Source organism: Nannospalax galili, unplaced genomic scaffold (assembly GCF_000622305.1).
Source record: "Nannospalax galili isolate Female #2095 unplaced genomic scaffold, S.galili_v1.0 scaffold34, whole genome shotgun sequence".
Classification (NCBI taxonomy): Eukaryota; Metazoa; Chordata; class Mammalia; order Rodentia; family Spalacidae; genus Nannospalax; species Nannospalax galili.
In genome coordinates, this window is record NW_008338996.1 from 1,492,880 (window position 1) to 1,507,614 (window position 14,735).

Here is a 14,735-nt window from a genome sequence, read left to right on the forward strand (position 1 = left end):
TGGGCGCTTCTTGTTTCTGGCCCTGCTGGCCTTCTCTCTTTCTCTGAGGTGAGCGTCAGCGCTCCCCCACATGCTCCCTCTTCAAATCTGTCTCACTGTGCTGGGGCCCAGAAGCAATGGGGAAAGTGACTATGGACTGAGACCTCAGAATCCCTGAGCCAAAATATTTCTTTCATCTTTAAATTGTTTTCCTCAGGTATTTGTCACAAGGAGGAAAAACTGACCAGTACAGGCATGCTCAAAGACATTAGAACATCAGAGCAAATGACCTGGTGCCGAGAACGAGGACCAAAAGCCACGTGACTCCTAACTTCCAGCACTGAGCCTTTCTCCACAGTGCCAGGCTTCCCATGACAATCCTTACGTTGTGTTAATAAAAGCAAATCCTCTGGGTGTAAATTCCTATGAAATACCTCTTATCGATGTTCCTAGGCATGAAAGGGTGTTTTAGTTCTGATTTTGTTTTCGTATTTAGTAATCCCTTTTCCTGGCATTAATAATTAACAAGAAAATTAATTTATCCCTCTTTTCCAAGTTCACTTTACTTAAAAGGAAGTGACTTCCAGGAGGAGATCTCTGTGGGTTTTGTACCATCTCAAGGCATGGGCCTTTGGGGAATACTTTGGTTTTTAATCCTCCTGGGGACAAGCTGGGGACAGGAACAAAGGTAAGTGAAGCTAACCGGCTTCATTTTATCATGCATATGATTGTGATGGATGAAAAGCAGATTCAGCAGATTATGTTAATATTTAAAATATTTTCAGGGGGCTGGAAGGAGAGATGGCTCAGCAGTTAAGAGCACTGGCTGCTCTTGCAGAAGACAAGGGTTCTAATCTCCGCACCCACATTGTAGCTAACCACAGAAAAACAACTGGAGATCCTCTTACTAAGCCTATTCATTTTGTATATGAGAATACACCCAGATAGGGGAAGTGGCTGGTCAAAAGTCTTGCTGTTGGAGAGTCGGCAGGGCTTTATCAAAGTCTTTACAAATTCATTCCTATTTTCAATGTACGGATATGAATAGATTATAAATGTACCAAACACAGGATGTGATTAATTGATACCCCTCTTCATCCCTAGTCTTTGATTTTATCACCTGGCAACAATCACTCCATTATCTTCGGTAACTTTTACTCCATTTTGAATGACAAGCAGCTCAACATCAGCGATGACAAGATTGATTGACATCACATTAGTAGCAGAACTAGGCCAGAACCTGGGCCTCCATGATTCTTGTCTAGAAATATTCTGCATTCTTTCTACTCGACTGCATTGGCCCTTTAAAAAGGTGATGCCTCACTTTCTCTGAGAAAGTAAGAAAGTGCACCATGTCCAACATGGTAATTAATCACCTAATGGATTGACTGATGCAACAAATATCTATTGAGCACTTACCACTTGATAGGCTAGAGCTGCATTCTAGTGGGAAAAGCGGATGATGCATGAAGGGACCAATGAAATAATAAGGATGAGTAGTTCCAAGGGCTAGGGCATGAAAAAACATGAAGATGCAGAAATGAAAGGTCGGGATATAAAGGTGTGGACAGGGAAAGTTCTCAGTGGAGGTGACACAAAGAGCTTGAAGAAACAGGAGCAAGCCGTGCACTAATCCAGGGAAAGCATGCTGGGTAAAGGCAGAGTAAACATTCCTACTGATCTTCTTCTGATACTTAAAGAATACAAACGATGAAATCCTTCAAATGAAAAGTTTATGCTGCAGACATATCAATGAGGATCAAAATGTGTATGAAGAGAAGATCCACAGCCAGATGTACGGGCTTCGAAACCCTCAGTATTTTACGTCTTACCACTCCCATCACATTGACAAGGGGAAGAAGTGTTGAACTCAGTAGTGCAAGGTTTCTAAGTATACTGGTGTTAATACAGCTTTTTGTTTTCAAGTTTTTCTAATTTCAAAATTCTGAGTAAGTTCAGTTTAGGACAGCTATTGTAAATATTAACTCTGGATACAGACTGTTTAGTTTGGTCCTTAATCTCTTACTTAGTAGCTCTGTGACCCAGGATAAGTTAATAGTGGATATCTCATCTTAAAATAAGAGCTACAGTGAGGCCCTCCTTACAGATGGTTGCAGTAGCCCAGGGAGAGGTGTTTGTACAGTCTTTAGAATGGTGTCTGCACAGTGAGAGGTTTCTGTAAATGAGTCTCATTACCATTTCTCACTTTCTGTGTCTGGGCTAAGTATATGATATTGGATAATATAAGTCTGGTGATTGTTCAACTGACCTATAAAAGGCTTCAAACTAATTATGTAGGAGAACTTCCAGATTCTTTTTTAAAAATATTTTATTTATTATTTTTATTTTATGTGTATGTGGGTATTGCCTGCATGTAGGTAAGTGCACCTGTGTCATGCAATGCCCACAGAGGACAGAAGAGGCTGTCGGATCCCCTGGAACTGTAGTTATGGACAGTTGTTAGCTGCCATGTGGGTGGTGGGATTCAAACTTGGGTCTTCTGCAAGAACAGTGTTCTTAACCGCTGAGCCATCTCTCCAGCCCCAGAACAGCCAGATTCTTTAAAGCTCTTTAATGGTGGCAAACTACACTCATTGTTACTAAAGACCTTCTGATTGTTAAAAAAAATTTTAAATGTTATATTGGCAGGAGCCTGCAACGATTTTTATGTGGGGTGGTGAATACACCCCTTGTCTTCTGGAAAACTTGAATATGGGAACCCATGAACCCTTTGGGGTTGTTACACAATTCTCTTCTGTGTAGTGACATGCACAGCCCTCTCTATTCTGATTAAGTGATATATTATGATTGTTTGTGATTGAAAATCTCATCTAACAAAATAAAGAACATCATATACATTAAAATTTGTGTTTCAGCCAGGCGTGGTGGCACACGCCCTTAATACCAGCACTTGGGAGGCAGAGGCAGGCAGATCTCTGTGAGTTCAAGGCCACCCTGGTCTACATAGTGAGTTCCAGGACAGATGGTGCTACAGGGAGACCCTGTCTCAAAAAGACCAAAAAAAAAAAAAAAAACCCTTGTGTTTCAAAGCTAATATGAATTCAGTTCTATTTTTGTATGAATTGCATTAAAAAGAAACAAGAGGAGGGAAGAGTCTATGGTTGAACTACTCTTGCAACCTTGACAGCAGTTATAAACAAGGAAACTGAGAGAGCCCTGAACATGAAGTCCTTGTTCACACAGAAGCCATTTGACCATGATCAAATCATTTTTGATCACAAGTAAAATGGGAATAACAGTATCCAGAGCATCAGTGAGTTCTTGTGAGGTCTGAAATGGCTCCATGCAGTCCTATCATAGCCTGACCTATAACTACTCAGTCACTGTCATAATCATTGCTGTACCACGGTGCTGTGCTACTGCTGATTAGCTCAAGTCCATCACTTCAGTTTCTAAATAGGTGACTCCAGCTCACCCATATTGAATGTTTGTCCTTACCCACCTCCTTGTGTAACATAATATTTCTAAGATCACCTCCTTTTGACAACCTTAGTGACTGTCATTATGTATTGAGGAATAGCATGCCGCGTGCCTATAGACATGTTCTCATTTAACCCCACTATAGCCTAGAAAATAAGGTGATATCACAGAGACATTATTTTTGTCTCAGAAAAGGCTAGTGATGTCACCTCACTGAGCCAGCAGGAGACAGATGGTATTCAACAATGGGTGTGTATCTGATATTTTTCTTCATTGATGGAAAAAACAATCCCACTTACATGTTCTAGTCAGTGTCTTCCCTGGGTACAGTGGGACTGGAAGGCACCGCGACTGCCTTTCTAAATAGAAATCAAGCTCCCAGCTCTGTTTCTTAGGATTAATTGTAAGTTATTTCTTCTTGGAAACTATGCTGAATTTGTCATAGATCACAAAATAAAATTTATTATATAGTTTTAAGTTGAAAGATGTCTACTTGAAAATGGATCACAAATGAGATAAAAGGTATCAGAAATATAAGAATTTGTGACATAAAAATATAGAAACTTTTCTTCTCTTGTTTCAATAGATATGTTATTTTGGCACCAGAAGTCTTCCATGTTGGAGCATCTGAAAATATTACAATTCAAGCTCATGGATACACAGAAGCATTTGATGCTACAATCTCTATAAAAAGTTATCCTGATGAAAGAGTAAATTATTCTTCAGACTCTGTTAATTTATCACCAGAAAACAAATTCCAAAACTCTGCAAACTTAACAGTATGTATTCATCTTTCATCTTTTTTATATCTTCAGAATGTTTTTGGTAAAATATATACAAGTTTGTATATTGATAACATAGAGATCATTTGTATCACTCTACCATTGCCTTAGCAGATGATTGTCAGGAGGTAATAATAATCTGAGTGAAACAAAGTTTTAAGCAAAAGAAATTTGTTTTTTTAGCAAATTGTTAACATTTTTAATATTTTATTTTTATTATCTTTATTTATTTTATGCATATGAGTGTATCACCTGCATGTATATAAGTACACCTGTGTCATGCAATGCCCATGGAGGTCAGAAGAGGGCATCAGATCCCCTGAAACTGAGGTTAGGATGGTTGTTAGCCGCTATGTGGGTGCTGGGAGCTGAACCCAGGTCCTCTGCAAAAGCAGTCAGTGTTCTTAACCACTGAGCCATTGCTCTTAACTGCTGAGCTACCTCTCCAGCCCTGCAAATGTTAACATTTTTGTAGGAAAAAAATATATCAATAGGAACACATTTGGAGATGATCTAGAAATATATTTATAGGAAAATTGTCATTACAAAGTAGAGAAACATGAATATGCAGACTGTTGAACATTTGAGTAAACCAGTATTCTGTAGTTAAATGAATAGCATCTCAAACTATTAAAATCATTGTTTTCTTTCTTTCTTTTTCTTTTAACAACATATGAGTTTCCACCCCAACCCCCAACTCCAGTGGTGATGGTGCTGTTGGGGACAGAAACAGGGCCTTATGTTAGGCCAGCACTCTGCCACTGAGCTACAGTTCCAGTCCCCAATGAAATTATTGATTCCTGCAGTGAATAGCTCTCTTTGAAAATCCACGATAGAAATAACCAATTTAAACAAATGACCTCCTTCTATTAAGACATTTTTGGGGAAGGGCTCACAGTTAAGTGGTAGAGCATTTCTCTAGTTTGCACAAGGCTCTGGGTTTAATCTCCAGTACCACAAAAGTCATTTTAGTGTAGATAGTTTACAATCATGGTCACAGCTCATTTCTTATTTAAAATTCTGGTAATAACCCCCAGAAAAATGATAGAAGAATTGGAAGGAGCTTTGGGGCTCATTAGAGCAGTGTTTCTTTAAAGTGAGAACTCTATAAATAAACTAAAAATAAGACTGTAATAAAGAGCTTAAAATTAGAATTGTACTAATTTTGAAATATTTAAAAACTTTTATGGATTTATTTTTATTTTTAAATATCAAAAATCATAGGCATATAACCCTAATATGAGTGTATATATTTGAGTCACATTATGATCGATTGTTATTACATTGTACATAACAAACTGTCAAAACTGCAAGTCCTCCATATCTTTTATTCTTTAAAATGGATACACACACACACACACACACACACACACGTTTGAGAAATGTTGATCTAAATAAATGCTGAGCAGTTACAACCACAAATCACAGGATTTATTTCATTAATGCTTTTGAGAACTAATGTGCTAATCTCGGGGCTGGAGAGATGGCTCAGCAGTTAAGAGCACTGGCTGCTCTTGTAGAGGACCAGAGTTCAATTCCCAGCACCCACATGGCAGCTAAGAACTGTCCTAACTCCAGTTCCAGGGGCTCTGACGACCTCTTCTGACCTCCACGGGCATTGCACAACACGGGTGCACTCACATACATTCAGGAAATACATTCTATACACATAAAATAAAAATAGTAAAAATGTATTGTGATAATCTCTTTAAAATGTACTTGTATTTATTAGGTTTATAGAAAATTAAAATTCATTTCCCACAGTGTTACTTTCTATAGACACTCTGCTCTGATGCAAAGCAGCAACTAGCCACATTTGCCTTTTGATTCAAATCAATTCAATGTAGCTGACGTTACACTTCAGTTCCTCAGTGACACTAACTCTCCACATTGTCGTGCTGGAGCGGCCATATATGAGTAGTGGCCACAGTGTAAGGCAGCATGGCTACAGCATCATCACAGAGATTCTACTCAACAGTCACATTGTCAACTGAGGGAGTCGGTGAAGATGGGGATCATAAACACTGATACATAAGGACTTCATTTCATCCTGAACTCTAAAGCGTCTTTTTCCTATGTATTTGGTACTGTTGCAAGTCTTATCTTTGAGACCACTGTCAAACCTTCTATATTACAATTTATAGAAGTCATTTTTAGTCTGTAACTTGTTTCTTAAAATTAGAGAACAGACTTAAAGACATATGTAAAATATCTCAGAGCAGGAAATCTACAGATTTTTATTGTTTTCCATATTTCTACATTAATCTCACTGTACTGAATTCTACAGCGCTTGGCTTCAAAGATTAACTCTTATCCCATGGTTCCAAAGTCTACATTTTCATAGAAACATCTCTCTCTCTCTCTCTCTCTCTCTCTCTCTCTCTCTCTTTATTTTCTGTTACTGTATTAAATTCCTATATTATTGATTGGGATAATTATTGACTCGGGGATAATTGTAATTACATACCCAAACTGGAATGCATGTATGCACACTGTGGGAACAGAAGTGTGTGACATAACACAATTGACCAGACCATCAGTCAGGAGATTGTGCAGAAAGAGTGGGAAACATGGATTCATCCAGAAGCTGATGAAGTGAAGGTTTCCTACATTTCTCTAGTGGTCATTCTATGAAATACCTGTGAATTTAGGAAACACGAACCAAGGGGATTGTCAGTTGCTTAAATCCAAGTATCTATTATGATATTAGACAATGAAGGACTCTTGGAAAAACTAATTTATTCTTCTGGCTCCCAACCATTTTTTATTTGTTTGTTTGTCTGGTTGGTTTGATCTTTTTGAAACAGAATCTGACTATGTAGCCCAGGCTGGCAACCTTCTTCCATAACTTACTGAATAGTAGACTGTACCACTTTTTACAGATGCAATATACAAGTTTCTTTGGGTTCTAATGAGATACTGTCGATTTTTAGAAAGCCAGCATTCTTTATAAACTTCAAGTCATATTTTACTGTCCATTTTTATAGATCCAACCCACACAATTGTCTGGAGGAGAAAACTCAACTTCATATGTGTATTTGGAAATTGTGTCAAAACATTTTTCAAAACTGAAAAAAATGCCAGTATTGGATAGCAACAGATCGCTCTTCAACTATACAGACAAATTCCTATACACCCCACAGCACTCAGGTAGAGTACACGATGCTTGTTTCTTTGGAGGGAAACTGACACTATTTTGTACTACTTTAAACATCTGAAATTGAACAAAAACATATTTCTACCTTGTTTAAAAGAGACTCAATTCCTAATGACTTTTACATTGTCAAGTAGCATTTTAATTTTTATTACATTTATTTTTTACCTTGTGTATATATGTGTGTATGCATACTTGTGCCTCTACATGTATGTGGACTGTGGAGTTCATAACTTGCAGGACTTGGTTCTCTCTTTCCAAATTGTGGGTCCAGAGACTAAAACTCAGTTCATCATGAGTGACAGGAAGTGCCTTTACTTCCTGAGCTATCTCAGCCACCCAGGATTTTATCTTTCATTTTATAGAGGAATTGCTAAATTAATTTCAACATCAATAATAATATTATATACCCTATGAGAGGACTTGCTTAAAGTAATTCTGGCATTTGGAATATATTTATCTTAAAATCATCTTTGTAAAAGTATAATTTGATTCTGAGAATAATCTCCAAATTAGAAAAACAGATCTAAATCAAAATGATTAGATGTTTTGACAGACAATAAACCACATCACAGAAATTACAGGTACTAATGTCTAAGGTTATCTACACAAGAAAGTAATATTTCACATTCATAGTTTTACTGTTGGGGGGAAGGGCACAATAGCCAGCCGCAGCCCTGTGACTGAGTAAAGCCTGTAGTCTTCCTCAATGAACCTAAAATGAGACACAAAAAAATGTGACCACTGCCCAGTTTGTTCACGTACTGCAGAAGCTTCCATTTTTTCACCCTCTACTGTCATCATTGGGCTATGAAGAAGTCAGAGGTGGAATTATGAGAGACGTACATGTGACAGGGAGTGTCCGTAGTAGTACTGGTGGGAAAGAGAAAGAAGGTGTGCTCCTCGTTCTGTTTTTTTTTTGTTTGTTTGTTTGTTTGTTTGTTTGTTTGTTTTTAACCTTGCACACAGTAGACTCGGGGTCATCTTGGTGGATGTTGATGATGTCAGTAGTGAGTTGGGCTTTGTTCTGAGCATTCTGTGACCTGGATTCTCTCTCATGCTATCACCTTGGAAAAAGGGATTTCAACTCTTCGAGACTTTACTTGAAAAATAAGAATTATTCTATCTAGCTCAATGTCATGAAATAATCCAGGCACTGCCTCCTTAACAAGATTGTTGTGAGTTGAATGAAGTGATAGATGTTAAAATGCTAGATATAAAATGATAAAACATGAGCTCTTAGTTACGGGCCTGGGTTCTGAGGCTCTTGGGCTGTTATAGTGAAATGGTAGAGTCCACTTATTAGGTTTTTATGATGATGAAATTAAAAAGCACAGAAGGCATGCAGGGTTCCACTTGTCTCCAACCCTTTGTTCCCTTAATGTGTACTCAATAAAGTGTTCTTCCTATCAAAATAAAAGGCATAGACAACTTCTAGCCACCATGGCCTCGCTATACAGAATGGGAACCACTCATAGTTAATTACTCTAGAGAGTCCTAGTTTATTTCTGGATTTTTATATATTTCATGGACAAAGGACTTTGTTCTTCAACAAATCTAACATTTGAAAACTATTGCTCCTACTTTGAGTAACTTACTAAATGATAGCTGTTCCTTTCAGACTGAGGACTCATAAAGGCTTCTAACTTCTTTCCTCATCACACTGGACTATGGCCAATTTCATTTTCTGAAAGATGTAACTTTTGCAGATTACCTGTTTTTTCTATACTATATTAGTTACTTTTCTGTTGCTGTGATAGAAAAACCATGACCAAGGATGCTTATAAAAGGAAGAGTTTATTTAGCGAGGGTTCCAGAGGGGCACGAGTCCATCAGGGCAGTGAGACACGGCAGGAGGCAGCCAGGGCGGAAAGCTGAGGGCTCACATCTTCAAGCAGGAACAGGAAGTGGAGCACAACTCGGGTACAGAAAGGCTTAAGAACTCTCTAAGCCCGCCCCAGTGAAGTGCTTCCTCCAGCATGGCCACACTTTCTAAGCCCCCCAAAAACAGTGCCACCAAGTGGAGACAAAATGTTCAAATACTTTTGAACTTACAGGGGACACTCTCATTCAAAACACCACATACACCTTCAATTTTTCTGGAAACTAATGGGTAGAACCCAACATAGTTAATACAATAAAATCCTCCCATTGTAATTATACAAAGGAGCTTTGATTATTTATGGATCATCTTGATAACTAGAATTTACTCATCTCAAAAATGAGAATATGACTAAGAACAAATTTTAAAGAAATGTCCCTTTTCCCTTTTCTTTCTGTTTCTCTCTTTTTCAAATAGATGAAGCTTATGAAGAAATTACCAATTCAAGAATTGATGTGACAGCAACTTTAAAAGAGGAAATGGAGCAAAGAGGTATTCTAAAAGTTTAATGTGGTTGCAAAACATGATTATAGCATTCCAAGGCTTTGGGGAATGAAACAGCATGTAATTTCCCCTAAATAAAATACAGTGGTAAAAAGAAAGACATAATTGGAGGTTTGGTTCACCCCCCTCATAAAGGTTAATTTAAATTAATACTCTATTGACCATATTCTTAATCCTAGAAAAATACATCATTTTTATTTGTATCTCTGAATAGCTAAAATTTCAATGTTTATTTGTCACAAATATATCATCTCTATTAACTTTGTCTTCCTGATAAGGTGATATTCTTCCATTTTATTTTAATAAATTCCATGGTTTTATTGAAATAAATTTCTTGAAATAATTGGGGCATACCTTGAAATAAATTTCTTCTATTTTATGTATATAAATTATTAACATTTTAGATTATACTTTGAAAATGGAGTCTAAAGGGAGGTATTTAAATTTTTCATCATTGGACAACTTACAATACAAAGAACGTTGATTTGGGAGTCAATGGTTTGAGTTAATTATGACATTGTGATCACTGTAGACTTACAGTGACTCGTATCCTTTTGCATATGAGTTACTGCAGTCCTCACTTTCATTCTGTGTTTCAATCATGAAAAGGAAGAAGCTGGTTGTGCTGAGCCCATAGGAAGGAGGATGATGTCCCTACGAAGGTCTCCTTGTCAGATAAAAAATGTTTGAAAAGTTGCATATTTAACTCAAAGTTCTAGTTTCAAAAGTTAATGTTGCCCCAAACCCTTTAACCCTTTCGTGTGAGTTGGAAGGGACTGCCTGGTGAGGTCACATTCTCTCTGTTCTTGGAGACATTCCAAGGATTGGCTGGCCAGTCAACCAGCAGTGGCTGCTGTGGTTAGGGGTTCATTTGATGGTAGAAACCAATAAGCCTTGAGATTCCCCCTAAGACAGATGTTCTGACTCTGCGTGATCAAGGGCATGTGTGTTATTACTATTTCAGCGGCTAGATACAAACATCCGGTGCTAAAGAAATGCTGTTCCGATGGAGCCCATCTTAATCACCATGAAACCTGTGAGCAGCGAAGTGCTCGGATTACCATAGGCCCACGCTGTGTCAGAGCTTTCAGTGAATGCTGTGTGAGAGCAGAAAAAATCCGAAGTAAAGACACTCACAAAGAAATCCTACTTGGAATGAGGCCTGGTAAGTATGACATTTTGTATCAGAATCTTCTGAAAACTGGATAATTTTGTGTAAATTAATGTTACTAAGTAAGGCAGCTACCAGGCTCCAGTTAAAATTGAAAATTGAAAAGCAAATAACTTGTAAATTCCAGCAAGAAAAGGGCTGTTGTCTCTCTTGGGAACTGGAAGTGGCATAGCACACAGCACAGAACACTGGTCCAGAGCCAAGACCCAGTGTGAACCTAAAGTCAGCTTGCTCTATAAACTTTAGTGAGTATCTGTGCTCAAGACTAAATGTCTCCAATATGTCCTAGAATCCTAAAACTCCATGATTCTGTCATATCACAACTATTAAAGTTGAGTCTTACTTTAGTTTCAGCCGTGTTAGGTGCCATCAGATTTTATGTTTCATTAATATGTTTTCAAAACTTTTAAGACTTTCATTTTTACAGTTTCTTAAAATAACATTTCAATAATGTGAAATTAGAGAATATGGTAATCTCTGATGATTTAAAGTTTACTTACAAAAGTCTGTTTTGCGTAATTTTTCTCAGTAATGTATCTAATACAAATTGCTTCTGGATGAAGATGAGGCAACCTGGAGGGTCTCTGAGGGGAAGGGGTGCTGTCTGAATGCCTGGGGTCTACTTCCGGCATGCCTTGTTAACACTGAGAAAATCCACCAACTTCTCTAGGCTGGAATTCTTCATGATAGACTTGAAAGAGATGTAGACCTCTGAGGACTCTGACTTATTAAGGTCCTTTCTAGACAGGATGGTAGGAGAAACAAACTATTAGAGATGAAATGAGTGGAACTCATTAAGATAAGTAAATGATTAATTTAAGTTAATCAGGATGTTAAGATGTTTTAGGGACAGACCTGTTTATAAGCAACGGGACAGCAGTCTGTCTCTGCATAGTCTTACACTTCTTTATAAGCTTGTCCCACCCCCAGCAGTGTGAGCTCTTCAAGAGCAGGGATTATGTCTCAATCAATCACCATCTTTCTATTGTTTTTTAGAATTCGCCTATTTATATATATTACTGTAGTTATAATTATTTTGTAATAATATAGCTAAAAGAGCTAATTAGAAAATAAATTATCCAACTAAATATTTAATTTAAATGCTTAGGTGTTTCACTGTAGTCAATAAATGAGAAGGATTGAAGGATCTAGAACTGAGCTCAGATAAAAGAAATCAAACTATACAATGCCACATCATGAGCTCCACTGCAATAAAATAAGTTACAGTAGCAGGTGTAGTCACAGCACCTGACCCAAAGTAGCCTCTTGATATAGATGTGTTGAATAATCGTTTTGTGAGCATCACTACTGGAGATCAAGATGCAAAATAAAGTACAAAGTTCCATGGACTTGTTTTTAAAAGACTTTGTGCCCTCCATTTCTCTCTCTTTCTCTCTCCCTCTCTCTCTCCCTGCTTCCCTCCCTTCCTCTCTGTCTCCCTCCCTCACTTCCTCTCTGACCTCCTCCCTCCCTCCCCATTTAGAGCACTCCAAAGAACTCATCAGGAAAAGAAGAGACAAGATGGTCCTGTCACAGACAATAGAAGAACAAGGTGCTCTACAAGTTTAATGAGATTGTGAAAACATGATCATAGTGTTCAAAGGCTGGAGAAAATGAAACGTGTGGTTTCCTTTAATTAAGATGCAATGGGTGAGAAGAAAGACATAGTTGGAGGTTTATTTCATATCCCTCAGAAAGGCTCAACAAAATAAATACAATATTTCATTGGCCATATCCCTAATCTGAGGAAAATGAGGTTTTATTATTTTTGTGACTAAAAGCTAAAATTTTAATGTTCATTTGCCACAAATATAATCCTCTCTAGATATTCAGTATTCTGATTTAGATGATATTTTCCATTTTCTGATTAAATTCTGTGATTTTATTAACTTTTGGGCCTATCTAGAAACCTATCTCTACTATTTTAAATATTAAATTATTAGCCTTTTAGATTAATCTTTGATAATGAGTCAAATGAGAATTATTTAAATGATTCATCATTGGACATCTTAGCATAGAATGAACTTTGGGATTCTGTGACCTAAGTTCAGCCAATAACCGTGCTTATCATAATGTTATAATCACTGTAGACTTCCAGTGGCTCGTACTGCATTTGTACATGAGTTACTGCAGTCATATCCTTCATTCTGTGTTGTAATCATGAAAGGGAAGAAGCCCTCCTGAAGAAGGATGCTGTCCCTGTGGAGGTCTCCCTGTCAGATATGTTTGAAAAGGTTGTATCTTTAACTTAATGTGCTCAAAGATGCTGAACTCAAAGTACTAGTGCAAAAGTTACTGTTTAGCTAGTTGCAGGAAGCCCCTAACCACTTACTGTGAGTTGGAAGGGACTACCTGGTGAGGTCACGTTCTTCCTGTTCTTGGAGAAGTTCCAAGGAGAGGTTGAAGTCAGCCAGCAGTGTGTGCTGTGGTATAGGGGTTATTTGATGGTACAAACCAATAAACCTTGAGATTCCTCCTAAGCCAGAGATGTATGACTGTACATGATCAATGGTGTGTGTATTATTACCATTTTAGCTGCTAAATACAGATATCCAGTGGTGAAGAAATGTTGTTATGATGGAGCCCGTTATGATGACCGTACATGTGAAGAGCGAGCTGCCCAGGTTACCATAGGCCCACGCTGTGTCAGAGCTTTCAGTGATTGCTGTGTGATAGCAAATCACACTTTTAAACGTTTTACGCTCCACTCATCGGAGAGTAAGTATGACATTTTCTATCCAAATCTTCTCCAATTTGAATAATTTTATGTAAATTAATGTTGCTAAGAAAGGCAGTTTTCAGGCTTTAGTTAAAACTGAAAGTTGCAAAGTAAAAAACCTGTAAATGCCCATTAGAAAAAAAAATCCATGTCAGGTGTGGTGGTGCATGTCTTTAATCCCAGGACTCGGGAGGAAGAGGCAGGTGGATCTCTGTGAGTTCGAGGCCAGCCTGGTCTACATAGCAAGTTCCAGGCCAGCTGGGGCTATAGGGAGACCCTATCTCAAAAAGACCAAAAAGAAAAGAAAAGGAAAAAAAATCCATTACCTTTGGATTTTTAAATTGGAAGTGGCATAGTACACAGCAGAGAACACTGATCCAGGCTCAAGACCCAGTGTGAACCTAAAGCCAGCTCGTTCTGTAAACCTTAGTGATTTCCCATCCTCATAGATATACCTACTTCACTCTTAAAGTTGAAGTCTTATTTCACATTTAGAGATGTTATGCTGTCAGAGGTATTCATTCACTTTTTAAGCTTTTAAAATATTATTTTATTTTATTGTGTGTACGAGTGTATTGCCTGCCTGTAAGTGAGCACACCCATGCCATACAATGCTGTGGAGGTCAGAAGAGGGTGTCAGATTCCCCTGGAACTGGAATTAAGGACGGTTCTTAGCTGCCATGTGGGTATTGGGAATCAAATCCAGGTCCTCTACAAGAGCAGCCGCTGAGCCATCTCTCCAGCCCCTCATTTTTAAAGCTTTTAAGAGTCTCATTTCTACATTGTCTTTAAGTAAACAGCTAAACTGTGTCCATGAAGTAAGAGAGCCAGCTTTCAACATGAGGGTGCCCCATGTCCTGCACACCATCCTCTGTGCTCCAGGCTTGGCCTGCCTCCTGGACAAACTCTTGACCTGAAGCCCTGGCAGTCTGGGAGATTGGATACACATATTTCTCTTTTTGGCTATCATCAATTTCCAGAAAAAAAGTGAATTATTCATAACTTAAAAAAAAATAAAAAGACCAAAAAGCAGAATGATATGTCTTGTTTCTATTCTGATTATTCTTTCTTAACTGTGTGTTAAACATTGTCCCTGGATACCT

The 14,735-nt window shown here is 37.9% G+C and overlaps 1 protein-coding gene across 1 annotated transcript; it reads left to right on the top strand.

Moving 5' to 3' along the window:
• The first annotated feature begins 537 nt into the window (after positions 1-537).
• On the top strand, positions 538-14,672 carry LOC103734544 (complement C5-like). The gene is made up of 8 exons (XM_029563704.1): positions 538-667; positions 4,007-4,199; positions 7,190-7,352; positions 9,656-9,730; positions 10,707-10,907; positions 12,397-12,465; positions 13,449-13,631; positions 14,426-14,672. Exons 1-8 carry the CDS (start codon positions 603-605, stop codon positions 14,434-14,436), a joined length of 960 nt encoding a protein of 319 aa, XP_029419564.1. The 5' UTR covers positions 538-602; the 3' UTR covers positions 14,437-14,672.
• The last annotated feature ends 63 nt before the right edge of the window (positions 14,673-14,735 follow it).

Coding starts and splice junctions, on each gene's coding strand:
- LOC103734544 (XM_029563704.1), top strand. CDS start 603: ATGGGCCTTTGGGGAATACTTTGGTTTTTAATCCTCCTGGGGACAAGC. Junction 7,353..9,655: donor ATACACCCCACAGCACTCAG/GTAGAGTACACG, acceptor TTTTTCAAATAG/ATGAAGCTTATGAAGAAATT. Junction 9,731..10,706: donor AGAGGAAATGGAGCAAAGAG/GTATTCTAAAAG, acceptor TTACTATTTCAG/CGGCTAGATACAAACATCCG.